This window comes from Aptenodytes patagonicus, chromosome 3 (assembly GCF_965638725.1).
Source record: "Aptenodytes patagonicus chromosome 3, bAptPat1.pri.cur, whole genome shotgun sequence".
In the NCBI taxonomy this organism is placed as follows: Eukaryota; Metazoa; Chordata; class Aves; order Sphenisciformes; family Spheniscidae; genus Aptenodytes; species Aptenodytes patagonicus.
This window is the reverse complement of record NC_134951.1, coordinates 95106206-95133918: the sequence shown is the minus strand read 5'-3', so window position 1 is coordinate 95133918 and position 27713 is coordinate 95106206. Positions and strand designations below refer to the sequence as shown.

Sequence of the window (27713 nt, the reverse complement as noted above, 5' to 3'; positions counted from 1 at the left end):
CTGAGAGGAACTGCACAGGAGGAGAGGTGCTGTGCCCCCTGTTATTCTTGGTACAGATATACAGCTGGCTGCTAATTCGTCGGATGTCAGGTGATTGGCTCTCGGCAAGCAGTCTGAGCAGAGAAGGGGTATTAACAGTCACCCACAATAGAAAGTAACTAAGGACAAGCACTCAAGCATTGCCCTCTCTACACACCCTTAGTTTTAGCTAGGCAATTTGCTGCTGCTTTATTGTCCCCATGCCTGACCCTACACAACAGCAGAGCAGGCTGGGTTTGTGAGGAGAGCTATACCAGACTAGCAATTCATGGGGGGAATAAGGGGGGAGGGCAGGAACAGACAGACCAGAACACAGGATGGGACACAACACATCAGGAGAAAGGCAAAATAAATATTCTGTTATTTTTCCTTTTCAGTTATTAGTTACAGAGCTAGAAGTATAAGTCCCATTTTGGGAAAATGTTGTGTTAAAAGAAGGTCTTGTGTTCCCTCCCCCCCAGCTGTACTGTGATCCACAATAAAAGTTGAACAGGAGGATCCCAAATAATTTGTTATTGACTGTGACTGCAACTCATTTATTTTTAATTTGTGTGTTAGTAATCCCTACTGAAGCCATAAGAGAATACAACAGAGCTCACATGTATTGATTTGTGTCCTTCCGTCATCTGAAGAGGCTTTACTTCAGCATTCAACAGAAAGGCAATGATACACAATGAACAAAATAGATGGTTCAAAAAAATGTGCTGCCAATAAATGACATATTCCAGTGAATTCAAACCACCCTTTTCAAAATTCTGGCATTCCGCAATATAAAAATAAGCGCTAAGTAGAAGGAAAAGCAAAGCTTGCCACCTACTGCCCAATGACATAATAGTATGTACTAGTATTGTCTATCTCCTTTCAGACTATCTTGCCTTTGAAACTCATTTCCCTGACACAGAACATGTAGAATTGCATCTTCAATTGTCTTTTTAATAAAACAGAAAACACACAGCCAACGCACAGAATATCCAAAAGCAGTATTTTCCTTTAAACCAATTTTAAACTGCTTATAAAACCTCCGACAAGCCTGAAACACCATTTATCATAGCATCCAAACTGACATGGAATTCCTTTTAATATCCTCCAGTGGTGCTATGGGCTTTAATAAAGTCTGTCCTCAGCTGCATGATAAGTTTTTTGTATAGAGAATACTTTAAATTAATTATTACAATAGCTAAAGCCTATCAGAAAAGATTTTTCTTTCCCTGTACATATGTCTGGAGGAGATAGTTTTTAAAGCTATAGATTGCATTAGTAACAAAACAGGGCTGTAAAGAAGGCTAGTTTATTGCAAATACTTCCTTTGTCCTGGAAATTCCATGTCTCAACAGCAGAAACTATGCTTCTTTTTGTTTTCAAGCACGGAGAAATTCTCTTCAATAATTACGATGCTTCAGTGAGCTATTAGTGTGGAGGTATTTATTTTCCTAACATACCACATGTAAAGAATCCTTTCTGAATAACAGTAGGTCCTTTGCTTAGTGTAGGAAGTTGCTTAACAAAGTCAAGTAGTCATGATTCAATTGCCTACATAACTTCTGAGCACGCTAGCAGACTTAACTTCCCATACAATGCTATCCATGCTAGACACTTCAAATTAGCCAACAGTCCACCTTCTGGTCCTCCAAGACCTCTAAGGCCTTATGAGGTATTTCAGGGAAAATTTGCTAAAGAGGGAAATCAACAAGGATTTACTGCAGAATCCCTCTAACAGACTACTGGCTGGTTACAAAGTCTCAATCAATATTTGAACGATAACATCAGGAGAAGATCCAGCTTTCTCCAACTGCCTAGTGCTCTTCACCATTTATACTCGTCTTAAATCCTGTCATACAAAAAAAAAATCTGTCTCTCACCAGATACTGATGAACAGTAACACCCAAACTTCAACATAAGACATGAGTAATAAACTTCCTTGGTAGTGGTTAGATTAGCAACTGATTACACATTGTGTAAAACAATACTTTTGGATTCTTGAGAGGAATTTATTGAAGTATAAGGATACATGTCGTATGTAACCTTTATGGAGCTTAGGTAAAGTGGAAACTGCTTCTCAGTAGGAAAAAGTCTGCTTCTCAGTGAAGTATTCAGACTCTAGCACTGAAGAAAGTAAGTTTACTGGAGATGAAGTATATGTCTCTCAGGGTTCCTAAATCATGAGAACAGGCTCTTCACAGATGAGAAATCAATGAGGCATTTGTAATTAATCAGACAGGCCCAATCCTGAAAAATACATCTGCCTTTGTCTAAGGTCAGCCCGCATTATTCTCTGAATGAAGATTCTTGAAACATCTAGTTATCTGCTACACTAGCAAAATGCTAAGATTAAGTAAATCCCCCGAAGAGGGGTTCTTTGTGTCTTTCTTATCTATTTAATAAGGTTATTAAGAATGAATTCTCAATATAGTCTGGAAGTGTTAAGACAATACCAAAAGTTACACTAATACCCAGGACATACAAATCAGCTAATAGTTGCAGCTAATTTTATTTTTAAGGGGCTGAAGATCAAGTATTAAGCAAGATTTCTGATACGAAGACCAAAGGCAGACACATCTACAAACACAGTAAGCCTTTTTCCTCTGTTTTAGGTATATTGAACTTGGAGAAACATCCCTGGTTCAGCGATCATTACAACACTAAACAAAAACACCTAGATTTTTCTAAAGAGAGAATACTGTTAAATCATATTTCTATACTTGAAATCACTAATAAACCCTATTGTCACTTTGTTTTTCTTCCTTTGGAAGTTAAAGGTACATACGTATTTTTACAATAGACATTAGTTTTTTCAGATCAACCTACTGAGATCCATTCCCACAGCTCTAAAGAGGGGGGAATGAAAATGGCATGAAAATTATTCCCATTAGCTTATTGATCATACATGCTCCAAGGGAAATGGCTACTTGCAATGTTGTTTTTATTTCAGCCACATCCTATAATCACTACTGTTGCACGGTAGTTTGCTTAGAGGAACAAACTTTACCGTCAGTGGGTTACTTTTACCTGTTTGGGTAAAAAGTCTCAGTCAAGTACAAAATTGTTGCATAGTTGCTTTGGTATCACAAACATTTGCTAATAGAGCAACCTTTTTAAAAGTAAACATTCTGAATGTCTAGAAAGACTTTCTGCCACATGACAACAGCGTTACATCAAACCAAATTTTAACAATACAAATACTCCTTCCTAAAACTGGAAACACACTGTCATGCTATCCATGAAAAGCTGTGCTCCTTCAGTCCCCAACAAGCCATTGGAAAGAAGTAAAGTTCTTCTGATCATTTCCCAACATCTCCTGAAATAGTTTATTGATGACAAATGGTAAAAGTTTCAATAGTAGTACAATTTAAAAAAAATAAAACTAGAAAAGCCACATTGGAAGAGAACATAACCAGTTCGCAACACAGTAACAAGTAACATTGAAAACTCCTCATTAAAGCCACCACTACACATCTCCATGCAAACACTGAATGGCCAGGCACACCTTTTTTTAAGCCAGGAAAAAAAACCAAACAAAAACACTGTGGTTTGGAATGGTGGCTTACAGTCCTCTTTTCAACTAAGCTGAAAGCATCAATACAGTTTTAGAGTAATCTACTTTCCTGAAAAGCAGTTCCTCGAAAGCAGGGGAAATTATTTCTACACCCATGGAGTATGCCTAAATCGTTATGTCTCTATTTTGCTGTTATCAACATACATTAGCATGAACATACTCCAGTACCACTCAAAGAAAATAACTTGATGACAAAGTTGAGTTTACCTTGTGGAGTGTGTTCAGTTTGCTGGGATTGTGGAAGGGAAGGCTACATTGACATTCTCAAAAGGAACATGCCTTACAGGACAATATGGATAACTGACCTGCATAGATGATTTTCAAGTTGATCAGGAAGAAATTAATAACCTGAGGGATAACAGGGTACACTACAGTTCCTTGCAGCAGGTCTCTTGTTAAAAGCATTGTGCAAAGGCACCTCAGAATCCACCCCAAATAGCTTACAATGGAAAACTAACTTTCCTGATTCTCCCTGGAGCCACCTTGCATTAGTGAACCTGTAACAAGTACACCATGAGTTCACTACACGTTAGAAGCCTATACTGAAGGGATACAGTCAGCTTAACACTGCAGACTGCCTGCCAGTTTTCCACCTCTCTGACACAAGCCAGTGGGTTCAAGAACTGCTGGAAAAACCTCATGTCTCACCACTGGAGTTAAATTTTGAAGCCAGAGAAGCAGTAACACCCCGATGTTGCAAAGCACACGGTGCTGATACAAGGTCACAGGATTTAGATGTTCTTTTCTTAGAATAAATCAAACAGCCATGGCACTGGACTATAGGAGGGCAGAACCTGGTAGCCCATGACTTACAGACAAAAGCTCTGAAACCCAAGATAACAGTCTATGGTTGTATCTTAATGGAATAGTCATGACTTGTTCAGACTCCTCTATACACTCAATATCCTCAAGTATGCACTTTGGTGTATCAGCCCTGAGCACACATACATGCATGTGCCTGAGAACACAGATTAAACCCCAAGCTGCACCGAGAACAGGAAAAATCAGATTTAAGAATATTAATGTGGAATATTTTGCCTAGAATCAAAAATATTAATTTTCCAAGATATCATCACTGGAATTATAGTTCAGTTGCTTCCAGCTCCCCTGTGTAGCCCAAGAAAAAAGATGGCCTGTCCTCCTGAAGAAAGGCGGCAGTGTACAGTACAAGTTCCACGCTTTGAATGGAAAGAGTATCACCAACACAGAATGAAAACAACTGAACTACAACTTTCAGAAGTTAAGAAGTCATCACAGACTTTGTAGTTTTAGCTTGGAATAAAGTTGTTTTGTTTTGGGTTTTTTGCTTGGGTTTTGTTTGACTTCTATGATGAGATGACTAGCCCAGTGCATGAAAGGAGCATGATCAATCTTTTTAACCTGGACTTTAGCAAGGCATTTTGACACAGTTGCCTCCTTATGTAAAAATTGGTGAAATATGGATAACTGGATTATAAAGTGATTGCAAAAACTGCCTGGCTGAATAGGTGGTATTTGGTGATGCAAAATCCAACTCAGAGGAGCTTAAGTGGGTAACTATTTGCTTTCCTTAGAGATCAATACTGGGACCAATATTGTTCAACAACTTTATTAATGACCCACAGAAGGGGAAAAATGCAGTCTCAGCAATTACACAGACAACTCCAATGCGGAGGAGTGGTTGTTACACTGGAGGGCTGAGGGATTTTGACAGGCTGGAGAAAAGGGCTCACGAAGTTCAAAGGCAAACACAAAGCCCTCTACCTGAGATACAGCAACTCTGTGCAACAGTGCAGGTTTGGCACGGAAACAGCTGGAAAGCAGCCCTGCAAAAAGTGATCTGGGGGTCCTGATGGACAAGCTGAACATGAGTGAGCAGCGTGCTCCCACATGAAGGATGCCAATCATATATTGGGCTGCATTAGCAACAGCACAGCCAAGCAGGTCAAGGAAATTATTATTCCCTCTGTCTGGCACTTGTGAGACTGCATCTCCAGTACTGTGTCCAGTTATGGTCTCCCCAAATCAAGAAAGATACTGACACAGTGGAGTGAGTCCAGTAGAGGGCCACCAAGACTGTCAGGGACTGAAGCGTATGGGGAGATTGAGGGAGGTGAGTTTGTTCAGCTCTAAGAAAAGGCAGCTCAAGGAGATGATATTGCAATCTACAACTGCCTCTTGAGAATATATAGAGAAGACTGAGCCAGACTTCTTAGAGACATACAGTGAAAAGACAAAGGGTAACAATCAATGTGCAACAATGGAAATTTCAACTAGATAAGGAGAAATTTTTTTTTTTTTCTGAGGGTGGTCAAACACTGCCACAGGAGCCCAGACATATTGTGAGATCTTCAACCTTGCAGCCTTGAAAATGTTCAAAGCTCAACCACACAAAGCACTGAGCAACCTTTTATAGGTGATCCCACTTTAAGCAGAAGGTTGGACCAGATTGCCTCTACTTCCAACCTAAATTTTTCTATGCTTCTAACACCAACACTACCCCAAAGTCCTCGCTTTTCTTAAAAAAAGTTTCGTTTTTAAAAAAGAAAAAACAAACACACACAAGTCAAGGTCTTTTTGGACAGAAGTCCAATCTTCCATCAAGAAGAGCTTCCATAAAGTATTTTTAAACAGACTTCACAGTTAAGTTCAAGTGCAGGGCTCTTCTAACTAAAAAGTAGTGAAGTTTCACTTGCTCTGTACAACTTTAGTACAAAAATCTATCATAACGGTGATGGAAAATGGATGTCCTTCAGAAGTATTTACTCTCACACTAGCTATTAACCTTCAAAAAACAGTAATCTTTTTTTAGACCATCACCTGGTCAGTTATCACATCTTAGAACCACATGTTCTAAAAAATAAACTACATACAGTCAAAGATACAAAAATGAACCAGTATGCAGGACAGGAAAGAGCTAAAAGAGCAGTCTCTTATATTTTGCAGTAAGCCTCAGCCAAGAGTTTGTACAACACAAAGTCAATAATCTTTACAGATTATCTTACATATATATGTAAATCTATAACTTACAATTATAGATTATATAGAAAATATATTCCATTTTCGGTTACAACTGTCCTACATTGCTGATTTCAGTAGGGTCATAACAGCATGCCCAATTCTTCTCTCAGTCAGTTTTCATTTTTTTTTTTTTCCCCAATCTAAATTCATATTAATCTCACATCAATTCATAAAAATTAGGGAACTATTGGAAAAAATACTACATCCTTGAACAGAAGGGAAAAACAGTTTTAAGACACAGGTAGATAGGTTCACTAAAATTAGCAGGTGATACGCCTGCCTGTAATAGCATGGGACTAGACCCAGGGATCCAGGAATACAGGTTTGGAGGGGACCTCTTCAGAAACAGTTCTAGATGCATCAGACACACCAGTAAGCCCAAATCTGTCACCTAAAGTCTGTGCATCTACCTCTCCTTTGATGAGCTTTGCTTTGCCCAACGCAAAAGCAAACTTTCAAATTTCATCAATAACTGCCTCCAAAAGAGGCTGAAGGAGAAATGCTGTGACCCTTCAGTGTATTATTGAGCTCCAGCTGGTTGATCCTTCTGGTGACCATTTCTAAAACTGTACTAGAAAGTTCCCTTTAAAAAAAAAAATTCTGCTCCCACAGCTGGTACATGCAGAAAATCAAGCTGTTGGAGCTATACTGTTGCCAACAAGTGAGAGAATGAGATGTGAAAGGGACACCCGGAGTTACTGGAGAGCTATCACAGGAATTCAGGACCACAAAGCACGTCTGTTATTGAGATCAGAATTCCCAACAGGTTCCAATGAGAAGCAGATTTTTATTTCTGAGACACCATTTGTTTTCAATTACAGCCATCTACATCTTCTGCTAACATTCTTTCGAGATGAGACCTTGTACCTGATAATATCCATCTTCAGTCCAGGGCTATGACAGTTGCTAGTGCTAAGTGCCTGTGTTCTAAATCCAGGATATTCCAGGAAATTAACCTCTCTCCAGGTTTCCTTCTATTCAGCACCATATTCTTCAAAAAAAGATCTCTGGGAAGAAATAAATGAATTCCTTGCTTCCCTAAACATCACTGCCACCATGATCCTAAGAAAACATGTAAGAACGCATCTCAATGACTGAAGATGGAAAAGTTGCATTCATATACAAAAACAGAAAAAAAATGACAGAGGATGGCAAAACAGAAGCACTGTAGAGACAATTCTCCTCTAGGAGCTTATTTTGGTGTTCCAGGTTGGGTTCTGCCCTGACTCTCGCCAGCCCTTGACAGCTCTGCATAGCAAGCAGTGCCTAGATCAGCATACCAACCTCACTGACAATGGATGATTCCACTCCTGCCATAGCCTTACCTATGTTTCTAGGAGTGGGAACAGAAAAAAGCCATTCCAAAAATATCTGGGCAGCCTCACACAACATATGAGATCACAAGACGTTCGAAGAAGAACTGAAGCAGGAGCTAACCCATTTGCTCTGCGCCAATGGTAGAGACCTGACCTCAGAAGGATTTTTCAGCCTCGTAAATTGTCCTAGTAGTCTGCATGAGAACTACTGCTAGCACTCATTTCAACAGTTGTATCTAAACATCCACCTTCTTCTGCTGCACTTTATACAACTGCTTTGGTTTGTGAAACAGCCTGTTTCCTCTCCATCTCCCGCTCCTATGTCTGGCTCCTGCCAGGGTTGTAGGCTGGCTTTCTCATGACTCCAAAGACTCAGTTTTCCATTTTCCCCACTATTATTAAGCTGGCTGAAATAGATTTATCTTCATGTGAGCTCAAAGACTAACAGTCCTATCTACCTGAAAAAGTCTCTTTACATCTAAGAGAAAATCCTTAGGTTGAGAAGGGTCACGTGAACAGAAAAGCCCACCTGGGTTAACACTGCTTATGGAAGCATGCAGAGGCACTTTGGATAGCAGATAACAGATGACTCTTTTTGTTAGGCTGAAGTTGCTTCCTCTACATCTGGGATGCTGTCTCGTGCAAGCAAGAACAGAGATTTTCGTGAAGCGTGACATGCTGTAGGTACCCTCTAGAAACACTTTGAGCATCATAGCCTGGCAACTATCATAGTAGCATAGAAGAATACCAGTTTATCATCTTCTCTTTTCATACAAGAGGAAACCTTTATCTGCTTTTCCAGGAATAATGAAAAATAAGTCTTCTCCAGAGGCATCCACAAGCCTTCTAAGCACAGCTTCAGAGTGCTTGGAAGACGACAGATTTTTTTTCAGGCAAGAACAAACTGCATTCTTTTTTTTTTTCTTTTCTTTTTTTGAAGTATATTTTACTACCCAATTTGGACAACTGGCCTTTCTCACAAAAGGAAGAAGAAATCCTTGAGAATGCTTCTGTGTGGAGGAAGGAAGAAAAAGACACACAGTACACTACAGGAATCAGTACTGATAAGACAGGAGTTGTCTGGCCTCTTTGTACTGATTTGCTATACTGCACTTTGTGGGGCTAAGCAGAGAAGCCAGGTGCTGAGGATTAGCAGTCCTGCTGGTCTGGATGGGAGGGAACAGAAAAAAGCCTGCTGATTTTACCAGTAATTTCCCCTTCTTACTAGTCACTTTAATAACCCTTGTTTCACTGATAGGAATGAAACTGGGCTCAGAGTACTATAAAATATTAAAATTGGGTAGCAATTTCTGTGTCCTTTAAGACTGTGGATGTACTTGTTTCTAAAGCCCACACTGCCCCACCTTCTACCTTTCTTAAAGAACATAACTGGCTTAGGGTTTAGAACTCCAAGGGAACTCAGGTAAATTCCTCTCCCTATTACACAAGACATGTATGAACCCAGTTTTGCTTGTGGCTCCACAGTTAGATGAACTAGAACAACAGTAAAAGGAATTGGAAGGGTTTAGGAGGAAAGAACCTGACAAAGATGTTACCAGACAACACCAAACACCATTGGCAGTGCCCAGCGATCCCTATCCTCAGATGCAGCTTTGGAGAGGGGTGGCAGGATGTACTTTGTTGTCAGGAGCATATAACTACTCAGGTGCAGACTTCTATAATCACACACCACCCTTCCGGGTTCATTTTTATAGTTTTGGGCACAGGAAAGCACAGTTTATTTCCCAGTCCAGATTATCTTGCTCTGGAGGCTAGAAGCAAGGCAGACTACACCCTGCTTACAGCTAACCAAAAGCAACACCTGTTACAGGACAGAAACTTTTTGTCACTGACTTCACCTGAAACTGGAAGGACAGTAGTTGCTGCAGACACCTAAAACTGTCCACAATCAACTTGATTGCCACCCTCCTGCGCATCTCCCTCCCCCCATATCAAACGCAGCCCTGAAACAAGTTAAGGTCAGACACATTAATAAAAACAACTTTATAATTAGAGGAATTTCAGACTCACTTGAAGTATTTAAACGAATGAAAGTAATATCAAAGTCTGACTAAGTCACCAGCCACTGAAGAGGCAGGGAAAATATTGTCCAATAAGAGGGATGTTTCCTTGCTACCTATGACAGGCAGATACAATCCTGAACCTCAAATGCAAGCAAGCAGAAGTATCCATTGCAGTAAAACCATACACACTTACTTTAAGAGAAAATATAATGTGAATGGAAGAAAGAAACCAGAACGCAACACAAGCACCAATCTTACTCTCTTCAGTTATGAGGTGTTGAAATTCCATGCCAGACTTTGTTCTGGGCTAAACGCAAAAAATCACTACTGTAAATTAAGAATAACTCCTCTGAAATTAGTACAGCATTGTCATTCTAAGGAAAATAAAGTTGACTGATATTAAGGGATATTCTGTTCAGGTGAGACGATCTGGCTCATAAGTAATAGAAGTTTAAAAATCCACTGAAGTCTGATCATTAAAATAAAAAGCTCTTAAAAAAAATCTGTGTAAGTTTCCAAGTATGATTATGTGAAAACACTTGCAAGGAACAATGTTTTACAAATCTAACATACTGAACTTCTTTGAAAGCAAAGAAAACACTTACTGTGGTTGCATTTGCTGAGATAACCCAACAGGAGGCTTCTGCTTGATGGTGAATGCCATCTGAGTCATAGGGCCAACCTTCGGTGGGACCTGCACCTTCTGAGAAAAGGTCTGCTGGGCAGCCTGCTGGGGTATGGGCCACGGAGGAACAACGGGGCTCCGGCCTCCAGTGGAAGATGTGTCTTGCATGACTGTATCCTCACAGGAATTACCTTTTGTCCCTGGTTTACACACACAAAGTTGAGGTCGCAGGCACATCCCTCCATTTTGGCATGGTGGTGCACAGTTAGCTAAGAAAAGACATTTTAAAAAGTACCTGTGAAACAAAGCATGAAGGAAAATGCAAACCCTCCCCGCAATAAAAAAAAAAAGACGTTAATTGCTAATGTTAATTGGAATAGGAGAGAGCAACATTGCTAAGCTCCACAAGATAGTATATAAGTTGGTATAGCTTTTACCGCTTTCCTACATAAGACATGCACAACATTTGAACAACTTTGAAAAGTAAAATGCTGCTTAGTTAAAAAATAGGAAACGCATGAGTTAAATCAATATAGCATTATTTCAAATCTTCCTGTTAGTGGCCTTTTATATTCTCCTTCCCTGCATCCTCCCTCCCCATACTTTAACAACCAAACTGCATCCGATGAAACAATAATATGCAGAATTTTACTACTGATCCAGGTTTAGATTCATTCTATTACTATTTAAAAAATCACAGATCCTCCATAGGTACCTAGAAGGAATCCTTACTGTCACATTATAGATGACCAAAACGATGCAGAGAAGCATGAAGTGATTCAACCCCTCCTCCTCTAAAGCCCAAATGAAATTCCCTCCGATATCACCACTATAATAACATCAAAAAGGAGACACAAACTGCTGCTACAAAGATATAGCTATACCTAGGGGTTGCATTCTTTGAAGAAACAGACAGGTGCTTGTGATTATCCTGAACTAGCTTCTATACATTCTTTGTACCACCAGTGAAAAGGGATCAGATTCTTCAAAAGACAATTCGCTTTCAGATACCTGCCTCCAGACAGGATTAATTACGCTGTTTGTGTTGCTCTATCCACTGACTATAGAGGGAGTCTGAATAATCAGCCTAGACTCAACACCCAGCTTGTAGACTTAGTTAACGCAGGATCAATTCCATTCTGAATGAGCAAGAAACTTTGAGAAGAAGCAAATCCCACAAAAAAAAAGAAAAAAAAAAAAGAAAAAGCAGTTGCTGATCATATGTATACATAACACTGCAAAGGTATGCCTAATTTGAGGATTTATTTTGGATACTTAAACTTACAATGCTATTGTATTTAGAGAATGTTGAAATAACACAAAGATGGCAAAACAAATTAATTCTCTTATCCAGGATACAATTAACAATAAAATACAATTCTAATTAAAATAGCTATCAAAATAATGTCTTCATTAGTCCTATTAGAGATGGCATACAATGAAGCATTTATAAGAAGAATCACTCCTGAGCTACTTTGCCCCTTCAAACTAAGCACGCTTAATATCGTTAAAGACCTTTTAACATAGATGAAATGATATGCCAGATCACAAAGTCTACAGGTTTTACTAAAACAGGTAAGATTGTATCTTAAACCATAACATGTGATTCTGCACCATATTCAGGTATATCCAATTGCACAGTTATTTTATTTTTTTAAAAAAGTCAGTCCACAGCCCTAGTCCAAATAAGTTGGAGTACTTGGCACTTCAATCAAGTTTTAACACATACGTTTATATATAAAAATAAACACACAAGCATACCTACGAAATAACTTATTAGGATGGGACTGTAGTAATTCGGAGGACTAATTTGTCAACTGATAATACCATCTGATACAGATGTATCGTGTATACCACCTGTACGTGACACCAGAATTGCCCTACAACTTTCACTTGACCTTTGCATGGGGTTCTTCTCACATATACTTCCCCCTTCCATATGATGTTCAGCAGCATATCTTCTTTTCAATACTACTTAGCTGAGCTAGCTTAACTGCATATTCTGCATCTCCCTGGCAACAAAAAAGTAATCATTTGCATACTTATATTTCTGTTTATTTTTGAGACTATATTTTGTGTTTGCTGGAAGACTGAAGACCATTTTCACTGTAAACTTGAGAAGGTATTTACAACAACCATATGTTGTAATATACAAGCCAACTCTTTCTTGCGCCTTACTTTAGAGACCTAGATTTTGCTATGAACAGTAAAAATTCACTTATATGCATGACTGAAATTAATTATATCTTTGGAAAATAGATTAAGGAGCCTTAAATCCTAATTAAGTTTCATTGACTTTGGAGAGACTCTAAGACCAGAACAGTGACCCCATCATCCAGGTCATCTGTAGGAAATGCGCAAAGATCACAGTGAAACAGTTTGAGCACAGTTGGGAACGCTTTAGAAAAATATCACATAAAAATTCTGAAAAAAAAAATTTTAAAAAAATCAGGATTTTCAAAAGTCCCATTTTTACAACATTAAAAAAACATTCATACTGAACATATATTTCTGGAGATTTATGGACATGCATTTATATTAACCTCCAGGCTTCTCAACCAGTTATTTAAAAAACAAAAATCAAACACAAAAGTAAACTAACAGGACCACCCCAAAAGCCAACATAACAAACTATCCGCTCTGCTAGGACACTGATCATTGTGTATGTCGTAACTCTCAAAAGTGAATTAACAATTTATACATGCACAAAAGACAACCCTGAGAAAACTGCAACTCTTTTTTCCTGTAGTAAAGAACCAAAGCTGTGCTTCAGAAGCCTAAGAAACTTAGTTTCCACTTATCAAAGTGAACCTAATAAGGTTGTAACGAATTTAAAACTATGCAGCTGAAAATAGAACCTGTTTTTAAATGACCGTATCTTTTTTACCCAAACAGACTTGAAGATTCTCACTTCACCGACAGCAATGTAAGCCCTGAAAGTTCCTCAGCTTTACATATCCATAAAGCATACAAAGCTCTGCAGGACAAACTGCATTAGTCTAGCTGGCCTGATAACAAAACAAGCATCAGCAGATCCAGCAACTACGTTACAAAAGACCCAGTTTGTCTCAAATCACGTAAACAGTGACAGCAGGTTAAAAACCTGATCCATTAGATCTTCACAGCAATACACCCTTTGATTGAAGTTCTTCATTAATGTTATGTAATAGAAAAATCACAAAATAGGATTAAAAAAATCACATTTTTAGGAAAGAATTAAATGAACATTTTAATTGACATAATACAGCAGTTTAGTTTTAAAAATGTTCAAGACAGCTGCAGCGTGCCAGATGTATGACCTAATTATTTCATTTGAAGACAACAATAATGGCACATCTAACTGAAAACACCATTATTTTCCATAAAGCTAAGCTTCCAAAAACTGCAGTGTGGAAGTATTAAGTTTAAAACTGAAAAGTGGGCCAATATACTCCTGTTAAAGGCAATAGGCTTGGTCCTATTCAATTCAAGGAGGTTATGACTGGAAATTCAAAACGGAGCTTGGCAAAGATGCAAATAATGAGACTAGGCTTAGTGGGTCAGATCAAAGATCCACTTAGTCCAGTCTCCTCTCTCCATTACTAAGGGGGATGCTTAAGGACAGGTCTAAGGACAGGATGAGAAGCAGTAAAAGTTTGTACCACTACAGCCTTCAAGAACTAAGAGGCTCAGCAACTTCCTGAGCAAGAGTGCTGTTTTTGTGTTTAATAACCCTCAACAGATTTTTCTGTCAGGAGTTCACTGATCTGCTTTTTGAACCTATTAGTTTCAGCATCCAAAACCTGCTGTGCCAAGGAAGTTGGCCACATTGGAAGGCCAGGCATAAACAACATAACAAGCCTCCCCCCACTTTCCAGAAGTATGGTGAAGGAACATGGGGTTCTTTTGGGTTGGTTTTTGTGTTTTAAGATCATGCAATCTGTACCTACTAAAAATAAAGCCATAGTGCCACATTTGCTTTGGAATTCCCTAAATCACAAAAAGCTGAAAGCATTTTCCATGGCTGCATCCCAACATGTTCATCCTTTTTATGCATCCTTCCCTAATCAACTACTGCTCGCCACCATCACAGACAGAATACTGGGTTAGAGGGACGTTTATCAGGCCTGGTAAGGTTGTATTTACGACATTCTTTCAGAAAAGCAAGTCTAAAATAATAATATTACCCATCAGGCTTAAACACACCCCTTCCAACACATCTGTATGTTGGTTTGGGACCGATCTATACACATGCACTTTTCAGTCCATGTGTTCATATTATTTTGGTTAAAGAGTATGTAAATATTTGCGGGAGCAAGACCTAAAATAGAAGGTTTATAACAGTTTTAAAATATGTAAATATTTTAAAACTTCTACATATACAGAATGTATTTCTGTTTTAATACATACTAAATTAAGCATAATTTATTATATTAAATCAGTAAGTATAAAATATTATAACATATTGAAGAAGTTTAGATAAAAATTGCTTTTGATTCTTTCAAAAGGTCCAAAAAATACAGGTATAACTAACTCCGCTTGTCATGAAAACACTTTTATATTAAATTCCTGATAATTCTTGAATTAAGATCATTAAGATCTGATTTCCATGCTAATCACTTTGATTTTACCTTGATTCACAGTTACCTTCTTCAGACAGTAACATCTCATTTACAAGTTTATTTCCTTGTGTCTCTAGGTCATGTGGAGAATTGAAATTCACAAAAATGTACTTTTCAGTGAGAAACCCACAATAAACAATTTAAGTGTCCCAAAAGTTTCCCGCAGGCAAAAGTTTCTAATCTTTTAGCCTCAGCTCCACCTTTAAGCATCTCTTTTATCAAGCAACTGCTGTTGGTTAGTACTTAAATGACTGAAAAATTTTTCAATGTCATTCCTGAATTTCTAATACTTTGATACCACAATTACACTACAACAGTGTTGTGAGTTTTGTGTTATTTCTAGTGAGCCCATCCACTAGATTCTTCCTTTCTGTTTCCACATAAAATTTAACTTTTTTTTTTCCTCCTCTTAACCACACATATATTCAAGCATCAGTTTAAGCAGAATGCACTGACTTCTAACAAATTTCATCACTGCACGTATTGGCACAGTATCTATCAACTTCTCTCATAATAAATCCTGTCAAGTAAAATACATGCTAGAGGGCAAATAATAGAAAATATAGTAATTGGAAGGAGGATCAGAAGTGTGGGGCTTTTTCAGATTCTAGCATAAAATGGTCAAGAATCGATGCGTGCATCAAGTTTACAGAAATGGGAAAAAATGACACAGTGACATGAATATATCTGTGCTAGAGCAGAAATTTGAAGTTCCTTTACATGCAACGTAGGAATACTGTTAAAGGCATAGCAAATACTGTCTGTCTTATTTCATTAATTCAAGATTTCTATTCCTCAAGCACACAAGGAAACCAAACCAAAGCTCATCTTGGTTGAGTGCGCATCCTAAACAAAAAGTTGTGCTACAAAGGCACCTTTAACTCCTGCTGTGTTGAAAGACAGCATGATGACCCCCCACTGAGTCTAAAATAAAAGCAGTGAAGCACTTTCTCTAGAGAGCAACAAGCTGTGGGTTCTGAAAGGAAAGAGGCATATTCCAGCTTCCCTCAAAAATCTGAATATAGTACCAACATCCTGGAGAATAGCAAAGTTGATAATAATTTCCCATTCTCTGAATTGCCTTATTGATTAGCTCACCACTTATTTTTACCCTTTTATTCTGGATACCATTTTGAGTCTTTTAAGTCATTGTAAGCATTACAGTGGAGACTAGAAACTCAAAAGGTAACTGAAGGAACACTTGATCCCCAGAAAAGCATTAGATGGTGAGCACCTAGTTCTCCATCTGAGTAACTCTTTCCAAACAGTTTTCAAAAGTTGAATTTTACCAGAAATATATCCAACAATTCTACACAGTCATTGAGGATGGAGGAGAGAGAAATTTGTGACCAAGCGTGAGACAAGGTGTTGTAAGACCATTCTATAAAAAAAAAAAAGTTGAAATTACTTAATCAGCAGAAATGGCATGAACTGCAGAAAACCTGTATGACCTCTACACTGCTAATAGAGGAAGTATTACAACCATCTGGGTCTTCCTACACAGGAACTTTGTTTTCATCATAATTATATGGTCTTAGGGAATTCTTTCCCCAAATATACTTCAAATAAAAGCATGTGTCACTGTTGGAATTCTTCACTGGTCTACTTCAAAACATCTGATGCATTCCCACACTGGCATGGATGACTACATAAACATGACCTCCAAGAAAAGGAGGGAAACAAAACCCAATGCTTTTGGCATACATATTTCTTCTAAAACAAACAAACAAAGTTTCTCTCCTAACCTAATGACAACATAACATACTCTATTATTTTCTATGTATCTTCATAGTATTATCTCTAAAGGCTAAGATTTATTAGAATTTAACAGCAGCTATACTCAAATACTTCAAAAGCCTAACTTCAGCAAAAGGACGCATTATTTTATCAGTCATAAGACTGTAACATGCTATTTGATACTTGGCATTTTCATTAATGTGTTTACTGGAACTTACATAGCATAAATACTTAGTCTGTACAATCTGGGAGACATTTTAAAGTATTTAATTATATGAGATCATAATTATACATATTCTGACAGTACAAACATTTCACATGCTATAGATCCTTCTATCATTTCAGTATCCAAAAACAACAAAAAAAAATCATTCACTACAGAATGGCCTAAGCCAAGGAAACCAGCAGATTCACGTTATACGCTGTTCTTGCTTGCTGGAGTGGTTAACACTCCAGTCTGCAATCCTTTTAATTCTCTTAACCTTTCTCATTACAGTGCTTATTCATTTTGTTACAAAATACTTTGTAAGAAATATGCAGGAAACTGAACAAACTAAGAGAAACTCAATAAAGAGACAACTGAAAATTTTTAACTGGATGCAGGATTCAGACAACTGAAGCGTTACAGAAAAGAAATACCAGAGAAGAGACTATTAATCATAATAGAGTAATCAGAATGCTAAGAACAATAAAGTTTTTCCTAAATCCAACCAACTCTCAATAAGAGTTCACCCTTTAGTTGAGCTTCTCTGAAAATCCAGGGCTAAACTGCCATCTAGAGATAATAAAAAAACTGATTCGAATTATGAAAAAACAAATCTTGCCACAGGACACAAAACAATCCCCCTTTATCAGGAAACAGTTCTCCAGAACTCTAGGTTTATGCAGGGATTACTATCTGCATTTCACAAAAAAGAACATGGCCGAGCAGAACTATTTTTAGCTCCGCATTTAAATGAACATCTTGCCTTGCTAACATGTGAAAACCTTGTTCCCCTTCTGTGTGCATTCAGAAATGCAGAGAGATGCTAAAGCTTTGCTTGCTTTCTGTAGTCAATGGAGAGGATCTGTTTTCTGGGAATAAATTAGGCTACGCAAGTCAAGTACTGGTGCTTTTAAAGGCAGAACAAAAAAACTAAAGCAAAAACCTCAAACCCAACCCAGTATCAGCCCATGTTAGTTACAGAGCACAAACTCACTTGACAACCTGAACCACCCATCATCTTCTAACACCCAGTACTGCAGTAATTTAACAAGGAGCCGGTTGAGGGAGGTGCGTGCCCCCTCTCCATCCACCCTCCGCTAACCCGGTCGCTCTCAGGCAATCCAAGCTTGCTTTAAGGAAGGATCAGTTGGCTCAAGCAGCCCTTCATGTTGGAGGCTGCAAAGAAGGGCATCGTTAGAGGTGCTGCACCCAACTTCTTCTCAACGCCCCGCAGAGTGCAGAATCCCACCCCTCACTACAGCCCCGCTTTCACAAAGGCTGGCTGATCCTGTACGCACAGCCGCTTTGCCCTGCTCTCTCACTTTGCTGGAGAGGAAGGAGAGGGGAGCACGCCCCGCTTCCAGCTCTTCCCTTCTTCACGCTCAGGAAGAGCGGCCATACAGGAGAGATGTAAGACTAGTATTGTACGTATCAAAGTATCACTTCACTGTCAACATGTCATTTCGTTTCTGCACACCTGCAGAACCAGAACACTGCACAATCACTGGATGAACCACAGCTCCCCCCAGCACCTACACAGCTTTCTACACCACTTCCAAGTTACACATTGGAAACAAATAGCCAACAAATCTGAAAAGGAAAAAAAGAAAAAAAAACAGTTTTCTGGGTTCCTTCTGATACTATATTAACAGAGGAAGTGTTCAGGACTTTTTATCCACTGTAGATTTACCACAACTTTACTACATGCCCTGTTTCTTTTGTGAAGGCTAACGGCTGCAAAGAGCTGAACGACTTCACTATTGATCTGTCATCTGCTTCAGTGCAGGAGCACACCACCTTGAGAAGTTTCTTTTAAGGTTCTTTTTTTGTTTTGTTTTAAATCTATACACACATACAGAATTTGTATGAAATAGAGACTACGTATCATTATAACCTTACTTCTTTCCAGTAAAGTCCCAAATGGCTCACAAAGAAAAGGCTGGGTAGGTTTCACCTCATACTAATTGTGGACTTAAGTTTCCTCACCGAAATGTGGCAACGGCACACAGCGTGGTCACGTCTGTACAGCAGGGAGCAGCTAACACCTCCCCGTCTTCCCACAGCTCTTACTGCCTCCTCTTGCGGGTGGGAGGCTGGCTGCCACCAATGGCCAGGAGACAGACACTGTGCTCAAAGTCTGCGTTACTGCTTTAGCTTGGGTCAGGATTCTGTCTTGAAGCAAATCTTACCAATTGCACTCACCGAGGTTTGGTTCGCATTGTGGGGCCATCTTAAGCCATATGCACTGTATTTCTTTTAGATGCAGAGAAAAAAAGAAATTGAAAAAAACAACAACTAAACACAAAACATGAACACTTCAAGAACGCAGCTAATGTATTTCAGCCTCATACTGGCATTCATTCCATGAGACCAGACTACACCTCATCCAAAATAAAACACTAAGCCCTGAAACACGTGGGCCTCAGGTCATAAAAACCAAAGGCTTTAGTCTATAGATCTGCCCCTGTTAGCCCATGCTGCTTGCTAAAGTAGACAAAGCCAAAGATTACACGAATTTGGATCCTCTCATTGTCCCCCCTTCCCAAGGACACTAAGCGAAAATAAAGCAGCATGGAACTACCACTGAGGCCTAACAAGCGCTTTCCCACTACAAAAGCCAATCTGTTTCTTGTATATGAAATTCAAAAGTTTTATTTACATATTACAGCTTTAAGCACAGCAGAGGCAAAACCAAGCTACTCAAGTAATGGCTTTCAGTTTTTCAATTTTGAAGTGTTTAAAAACAACATCAAAGAATAGATTAAAAAGTACTAATGTATAGGTCAGTTACATGAGGTCAAAGTAGTTATGTCTCTTTAAAATTGAAACATTTAATTTTGATTTAGACATAATTTGAAGGAGATTGATACTGCTTTTACCGAGATGATGGTCTCAGAATGAGAAGAAACAACATTTGGGGAGAGTATGTTATAGTTAGGCTTTGTATACACAATGTAAATAAACAGAACTTGGTAAAACTCAAAGCCACAAAACTGATTAAGCACAAGCCTCAGGAACCATTTATGACAAGAAAACCACCATGAAGCACAGCTGCAAACATTTGAAGTACTCAGTTCCAATGATGAGAAGTACAGCTCTCCTGGATACCACCATTTCTAAGAGCTGAACTGAAAACAGAGAAAGAGTAGATTCAGAGCAACCAATATTAAAGTATTCAGTGGTACAGAGTTTTATATCTAAACTGGGGGATCCATGTATGCTTCTAAGTTTCCAGTCTGGATCCTAACCCTATATCAGAACAAGACCTAAGCACGCAACCTTTCCCTCACCTCCCCCAAGAAAATTCAGGAGCACAAGCTAGAAGCAACCTAGGGTGTGCTCCATCCAGGTCTTGGACAACTGGGGGTCTAGAACTACTGGTTACATTGCGAAGTGCCCTTGTCCTGAAGGAAACACAAAGCTGTAGCATGCTAACAGTAAGAAGTATAGCTCTGGAGGTTTAGGGATCAGATGGCTCAAACTGAATAGCAATACACAAGCAGAAGCCATGCGGTTTTGGGAACTGAACAAAAGGGACCTTCCTCTGGGCAAGTATTAAGACAACTTTCTAGTCTCCTTCTTGTCCAGCATGAAGACTCTACTGTTGTGTATTTTCTTATTCTGAAAAATAAATTAAACCTCATTTATCTATAGCGCATTTATTTAATGTTGAGTCAGGAAGTCTTTCAAAAGAGAAGAGAATAAGCAAGATAATCTTTTAATACAAAAAAGACAACAGACTGTTTGTCTTATTTTCTGATGACCTTTCTGAGGTACCTGAGCACACGACAGACAGGATAAAACTTCATGACCAAACTCGAAGAATCTAGTTCAGTTCCAACTCCAAAATCCTTCACCTTGTGCCCATGCATGGAATACATACACGCACACATACATCACCTTCAGCTGACAAAGACACAAGATCCTTTTTCTCTTAATTGACAAGGATGGTGTACATGGGTTCTACATCTACACAGACAGTAATTCCTCTCCCTATAAGAAATTTACTCTAAGCATAATCCTGCAAAAATCCACTTCCTCACCTGTTTGCCCTATGAGCCTTCCTTACAGCTCTGCAATAAGCAGCTCATACTTCCGTACTCCATTAACAACCAACTCTCTCCTTCCCACTAGCATTTGTCAATTCTCATCGTTACGTTAGTGACAGTTAGTTTAAAAAATAGCATTGCCTGGAGGAATTCTATCCAGTTTACATTGAGAACACTCACAAATAATTTATATTAATACTCCAGACAAAACTTATTCTTATACATTTTAGAAGGGGTCTACTATTACAATAAGGTGGTTCTGTTAATTTTTTTTTTTTTTTTAAAGATATCAGATCCTCCATACAATAGGTAATTTCTTTCTTGACTTCCCAACATGAAAGACAGCTCCTTGTAATGATTAAGAAAACAAAAACAGAACAAACAGAAGAGCATATTTTGTAGGCAGTAGTATTAACTAATACAAATTTAGTAGCAAGTAACAAAGTAGGAGACAACAGGTTTCAATAGGATAAACATGCAGTTGAGAGGCAGGATCTCCTGATTTCCAGCTTAGGCCTTCCAGTCAGTTGTTATAACTTGTCCAAGGCCGCATTTAACCTATGGTTCAATTTCCATAAATGAAATAAATAACAAAAACCCCACACTCTAGGTTTTACTTGCCTTACAGCCACATTATAGAGCTAATTAATGTTTGTATAATGCTCCGGTAATATAACAAGTACTAACAAAACATGATGTCTCCAGCCTTGGCAGCATCTTATTATTGCGCTTACACGCGTTATAACCTATGATAACTATGACTGGAAGACAATCTTTATCATAAACCCTTTCACATGCTTATAACTTTCCAAAGTGTTTATCGCTGTGGCTGGATTTTCCCCACCTTTGTCTTTACCCAAAGGTAGATGTTCTGAACGCTTCAAAAAGGTCATTTTTGATCGTTAGACATCATTCTCCCAGTATAAAGCAATTCTGAATACTTTTAACACTGAGCTTTATGATTTCATCTTTTTAATTAGAATGATGCAGTTCTTCATAAGCAAAGTCACACCAAGCTTGAAAAAGTTCTTAAAATAAAACTTTACAATGTAAAACTTAAGTATTAGGCACAGAGGGGGAAAACCCTATATGCCTAAAATCAGATACGATAGACATTCTCATACAGGTAGTTAACAGGAAAACAGAAGCTCACCTTCTGAGGACACACAGTAAGGCTTCCAAGAGAACATGAATACTGTAAACACAACAGGCAGTTCAGCTTCAAACTAAAATTTAGAAAAAGGACTTGAAATGTCCACTTGCTTCCTCCATACAGATGCTGCCCTCTGACCTGCACAGAAACATTTCAAATACCCCCTGTTGCTGCTACTGAGGGAAATGCAATGCAGCTGCCACTGCTTCCAGCCAGACTGCCACCCACCTGGGATGGAAGTCACCCAAGGGAACAGCAGCCTCAGCCACAGCCCCACACGTGAGAAAGCAGGGCTAGCAAACACCACCATGCATGAGAAAGGGAGCGGGGAAGATTAACAAAGCCTGGGCTGTAAGACCATACCTCTTCCCTTCGACCCCCTCTTTCTGTGGGTTACAGGCAGGCTTATTCACACAGGTGCAGCAGAGCAGAAACACATGGTGCTTGTTCCAGCCTGGGATTACACCTGAGCTAATAAGCCTCACTGATCAGATCTGGCTCTCAGCACTCTCGTTCTGGAAGCACAATGCAGACAAATGGAAGTTGGCTCTGGAAAGAGCCAGTATGGGTCTGGGGTTTATTAGCTCAGGCTTTGCACCATGCAAAAGAATATAAACTGGCCCTAGAGGCCAAATAGCTTATTAAAGTGATACTGAGCCTGAGCTAATAAACCCCGACAGATCCAAACTGACTCCGCATGAAGTCAGCTCAGGTGTGCCTGCATCTGTGGCACAATTAATCCACAACTGGAATAATCCACTCAAAAACAACTGAGAGTCCACTATCTGAATTTAAAAATCACTTCTTTTTACAGGAAACAAAGGGGTTAACTTTTGTTCAATTATAGGGTTTCTGTTCTTCTGAAAGGAACATCGGGAGGTTCAAGAAAAGGAGGTATCTGGCTTTTATGACTGTGAGACTAATCTTCCACAGCTAAATCAAGTCAATGCTATCTCATGGTTTGCCTAAGTTACAAACCAGACAACTTCAGTACATTTAGTGCTTCCCTTGACTTGCCAAGAGAGGGGTAAAACTGAGAAGATCCAAGCCAAGTGTATTATACCACAGCTAAGAGTATCAGAGTAGCATCAGAGCAGGCAGCAAAAACATTTAATGCAAAGGAGAGCCCAGCATCAGAGACACAAAATGAGAAAGGTCAAAGAGAAAATCCCCCCCACCTTTCTTTTAACTCTTTCTCTGCTACTCCGTTCCTCCAATAACTATATGAATGAACCAAGTAATTCATGGATTTAAATGAGATTCTACACAGTTATCCCATAAAAATCTAATTGCCTGACTTAGTCCTTATTGAAGGCCCTAAAAATAGAAGAGAATAAAAAAAAGAGAAGACAAAAGAGAGAACAGTTGGATGATAATGAGAGAAGTCGAAAAGATGAACCTTAAAGGACAGAAAGCAATGAAAACTACTTAATTTATAAACGAAAGTTAAAAAAGATGAGATTAACTGGAAATAAGTTACTAGAAGAGAAAGAGCCATGAAAAAGAAAATTGTTTGGGTTTTGTTCTAAATAGTGAAAATAAAATTGGTTGATAATAGCATTGCAGTTGAAATAGATTTTTTGACTTCTTAATCTCCTGAAATTATTAGTTTTTTTCACTTTGATTTGTCTTTCAGCTAAGGTAGGTGTTTATTAAGCTCTGCAATTAGCCTCAAAATACCTTCTCAAACAATGTAAGCTGAAGAAATCATTCTAGTACTTGTAATGTGTGTTAAAGAAAAAAGGTGACTAACCTAACACAGCAGTATGTATTTTAAGCTGAAAACGTTAATTTAGAAGACTACATTAAATGCATGTCTAAGTTGGTCAGGGAAATTGTGAAGTTTTGTCTTTAACAGCCTCCTGTAATAAAGTCTTTGCTTCTTAGCAACAGCTCCATGGAGGTCAAAGGTACTTGACCTTACTGGGGATTACAAATGTGATTGCTCCCTATTGTGAAAAATCCCACACAAGGACAAAAGCCACTATAAAAAACCCCAAACAGAGTTTGCATCTTGAAAGCATTGTTTACTCCAACTCTCTCAGGGACAGAAGACTGTCCTGCTAAATGAAAGCGATGTTCCAAGATCTGCCCAATCTCGCTGATCGCTAAAGGGATTTCCTGAAGAGGTATGTCATTCCAGTCTTCCACGACCTCATAGCAACATCACTCCAGTTTAGCCATTTGCAGTCATCCTGAATCCTGCCTAAATTAGCAGAGATTCTTCCTCTTTCACATTAGAAAGGACAACCAGAGTATAATAGTATTGACTCAATCAGTGTTATTTTATGCACATATTCTGTGTTTCTAGATATCCCAGTAAAGGTACATCCCTGTACAGGAGCTTCTCCAAACACTTCTTTCGCCTTGTTCAGCGCTTCTAAAATTCCATGCCCTAAGCACTGGATCATCACGTATGCTGCTGGTGAAGGGACAGTGTGGGTAGACGGCAATTCCTTGCTCCCCACCTGCGCTCCTCTGGCAGGTTCTTTACCCTGTTAAGCCCCCCCATTCAAAAAAACTCGTAACACCCAAGCATTAATGTGCGGGTGTTTTTTCCACAAAAAATAACCTCTGCAAAGCTCTCTCCAAAAATGCCACTATCTGTGCTGGGAATAAACATCAGAAGCACCCGCTATTCATCCTTTAGCAAAGCTGAAGGTTAGCAAGCCGGGATTTAGAGATTAAAAGTGGAGTGTTACAACTGCCGCGCACCACGACGCTATGGGAGAAGGGCTCGAGCAAGCGCGCTGGTAACCGCGCCCGTGGGGCGCAGGTGGGATCTGTAGCTGAGCCGGCAACTCTTTGCCCTCAGCCGATGTCGGGATCCACCGCCTCGCCAGGTGCCAGCGCGGTCCCCGCAGGTCCCCCCGGCACTGACCGCAGCGGCGTCTCCCCCCCCCCCCGACCCACACGGCTACTCACGTTTGATGCACCTCTGGGAGCCCGTGGCCTTGCTCCAGCCGTGGCAGCACTGCCCCCCGCAGACATTGACCCTGCAGGAACAGCAAAGAGAGGCGAGGGTCCGGCAGGGCCCCCCCCCGGCGCCGCGACGGCGGCCGGCCCCGCTCCCCATCCCCAGCCGGGCCGCGGGGCGGGCGCTGGGCAGGGGAGAGAAAAGGCGGGAAGAATTAAACGTCCCGAAGAGCGTTTGAAGAAACTCATCGCCCGGCGCCGGCTCTGACTGGAAAGGCGGGCTGGCACCTCCCGGAGAGGGCCGGGCACCCCGAGCACTGCTTTCAGGGACGCCGACGACAAAGGCAGGGGCCGCGGTTCGCCCCTGGCAGGGCCGGGGCCACCCCCGCCGCCCCAGCGGAAGGACCGAGAGGAAGGCGGCTACGGGGCTCCTCGCGCACTCGACGCCTCAGCCCGGGCGCGGGACCCGCAGCGGGCTCCTGGGGGGCGGGGGGGAGCCGGCCCCGGGCCCGGGCCCGGCCTCAGGTGCCGCGGGGAGGCGGCAAAGAAATGGGGAGTTACGCGCCCACAGCGGGTTTGCAGCCAGCCGGGCACCGGCGGCGGGCAGGTAACGCCACGATGCCTCCCAGGAGCCCGGCGCGGGCTCCCTCGGACCCCGCCCCTATCCCCCGTCCCGAGGGAAAGCGACAACGGCCGCGACAAAGGTGCTCGGGGCGGCGGGGAGGGAGGCTGCAGGGGGGCGGGCAGCACCACCCTCGCCTCAGCCGTGCTGGGGAGCGGAGGACGTGCGGGGCACGGCGGGCGGGAGGGCGCCTTACCCCGGCAGCGGCGGCAGCTGGTGCTTCTGGCGGAGGGGCAGGCCGGCGCTGCTGTTGCCGTGGGGGGCCGCCGGCGGCTTGGGCCGCGGCCCGAAGCGGGCCGGCTTGGCGAAGGAGGCGGCGTGAGCGGCGGAGTTGGGGTGGACCTGCCCGGCGGGGCTCAAGCGGAGCTGCACGCCCGCGCCGCCCGGCTTGCTCATCCGCCGGGTCCGCTCCGGGGTGCCGCCGCCGCTGTAGCGCGTGTTCAGCTGTACGTTAAACGTGCGCTGCTGCTGCTGCTCCCCCCCGAGGAGGGTCGGGCGCTGATGCCGGCTGCCGGAGGAGCCCGCCCGGCCGGGCTGCAGGACGTACGTGATCCTCCTCAGCCTGCCCTTTTCGGAGGCAGCGAGCGCTGGTGACAAAAGTGCACAGGCAGCGAGGAGGAGGAGGAAGCCCCATCTGATCCGAGCCATTTCCACCGCGGGAGCCCCTGCAGCCGGCGAGCTTCGCGGACCCCCGGTGCAAGGGTTTCCTCTCTTCCAAAGGACGTGCGCGCGTGCGACCCGCGCCCCGGGTGCGGATCCTTCCTCCGCTCGCTGCCCCCCAACCTGCGCCGGGGGGAGGGAAAGGAAAAAAGCCTCAGGTTCCCCCCGCCCGCCCCCCAAACTGTTAGAAAAGTTCAGCAAACACGTCGCCCCGTGGAGCAGGAAAACATCGTTGGAAGAAAGGAAGCGGCGGGTGGGAGCCGAGCTGCGAGCCGGAGCGGGAAGGGAGGAGGAGCAGCAGCAGGGGAAGGGTGTTTGCTGGAGGGGGGTGGTCGCAATGGAGAGCAGATGTTTCGGTTGCCGGAGCTGGCAGGGGTCTGCGTGCGTGTGTCAGAAACGGTCCTTAAGCCAGTCCGGGCTGGGAAAAAAAACCCGCTTTTTAAGAGTTTCTCCGCGAGTGAGCGTGTGCGGGAGGGGAGGGGGGCGGAGGGGGGTGCCCCTGCCCCGGTGCCGGCCCCGCGCAGCCAATCTGGGGCCGCCGTGACGTCAGGCGGCGCTCCCGGGGCGTGGGGGGCCGGGGCGTGGGGCCGGGGCCGGGGCCAGGTGACAGGGACGGGGAGGCCGCGGGGGTCCCGGCTCCGAGCGGGGCGATCGGTGCCTGCGACAGACCCTGCGCCGCTAAGCGAGCCTCAAAAATACGTACGTTAACTTCTGGGCGCTAACCTGCCATCTGCCTGCGGCACAGACACCACTGCTCTCCCGTACAGTCGGGGTAACCATACCGGTACTTTCGCAACAGTTGAGGATTTCTTTTCTATTTTAATGGATATGGGGGAGTTGAAGAATAAAAGTGTAATACCCTACTCGCTGCCTGTGTCTTGCTGTGGGGCTCAATGCCACAGATGAAGGGTCCGTCTGGGTAGAGCAATGATGTCAGATGGAGGTAGGGCCTTAAACCCCTCAAAGTTTTATATACATGCTTCGCTTTGTGGGTAGGAACTCGATGAAAGCACTTATACACGTTAAAGGTAAGCACATCCCTCAGTCCCTGCCTGATGAAAGCCACAGATTTGAGATTGCTTTTAGCAGAAATCCTAGCAGGATTAGGAGGGACCGTACTGTTTCTTGGTTTTCTTTATGTTCGTAAAGCAGTATGTATTCCTAAAGAACAAAATACAAACCACAATTGTACACTTGGAATTAATATATAAGC

At 41.6% G+C, this 27713-nt stretch overlaps 1 protein-coding gene across 5 annotated transcripts in view; it reads right to left on the bottom strand.

Moving 5' to 3' along the window:
* LTBP1 (latent transforming growth factor beta binding protein 1) overlaps positions 1-26623 on the bottom strand; it is a 208315-nt gene extending 181692 nt beyond the window's left edge. For all 5 annotated transcript variants that reach the window (XM_076334287.1, XM_076334289.1, XM_076334288.1 and 2 more), the window contains exons 1-3: positions 26037-26623; positions 25228-25298; positions 10538-10826 (exon numbers count right to left, since the gene is read on the bottom strand). In XM_076334287.1, the coding sequence (XP_076190402.1) occupies positions 10538-10826; positions 25228-25298; positions 26037-26488 (812 nt within the window). In that variant the 5' untranslated portion in view covers positions 26489-26623. The remainder of the gene's footprint in view (positions 1-10537; positions 10827-25227; positions 25299-26036) is intronic.
* Between the last annotated feature and the right edge of the window lie 1090 nt (positions 26624-27713).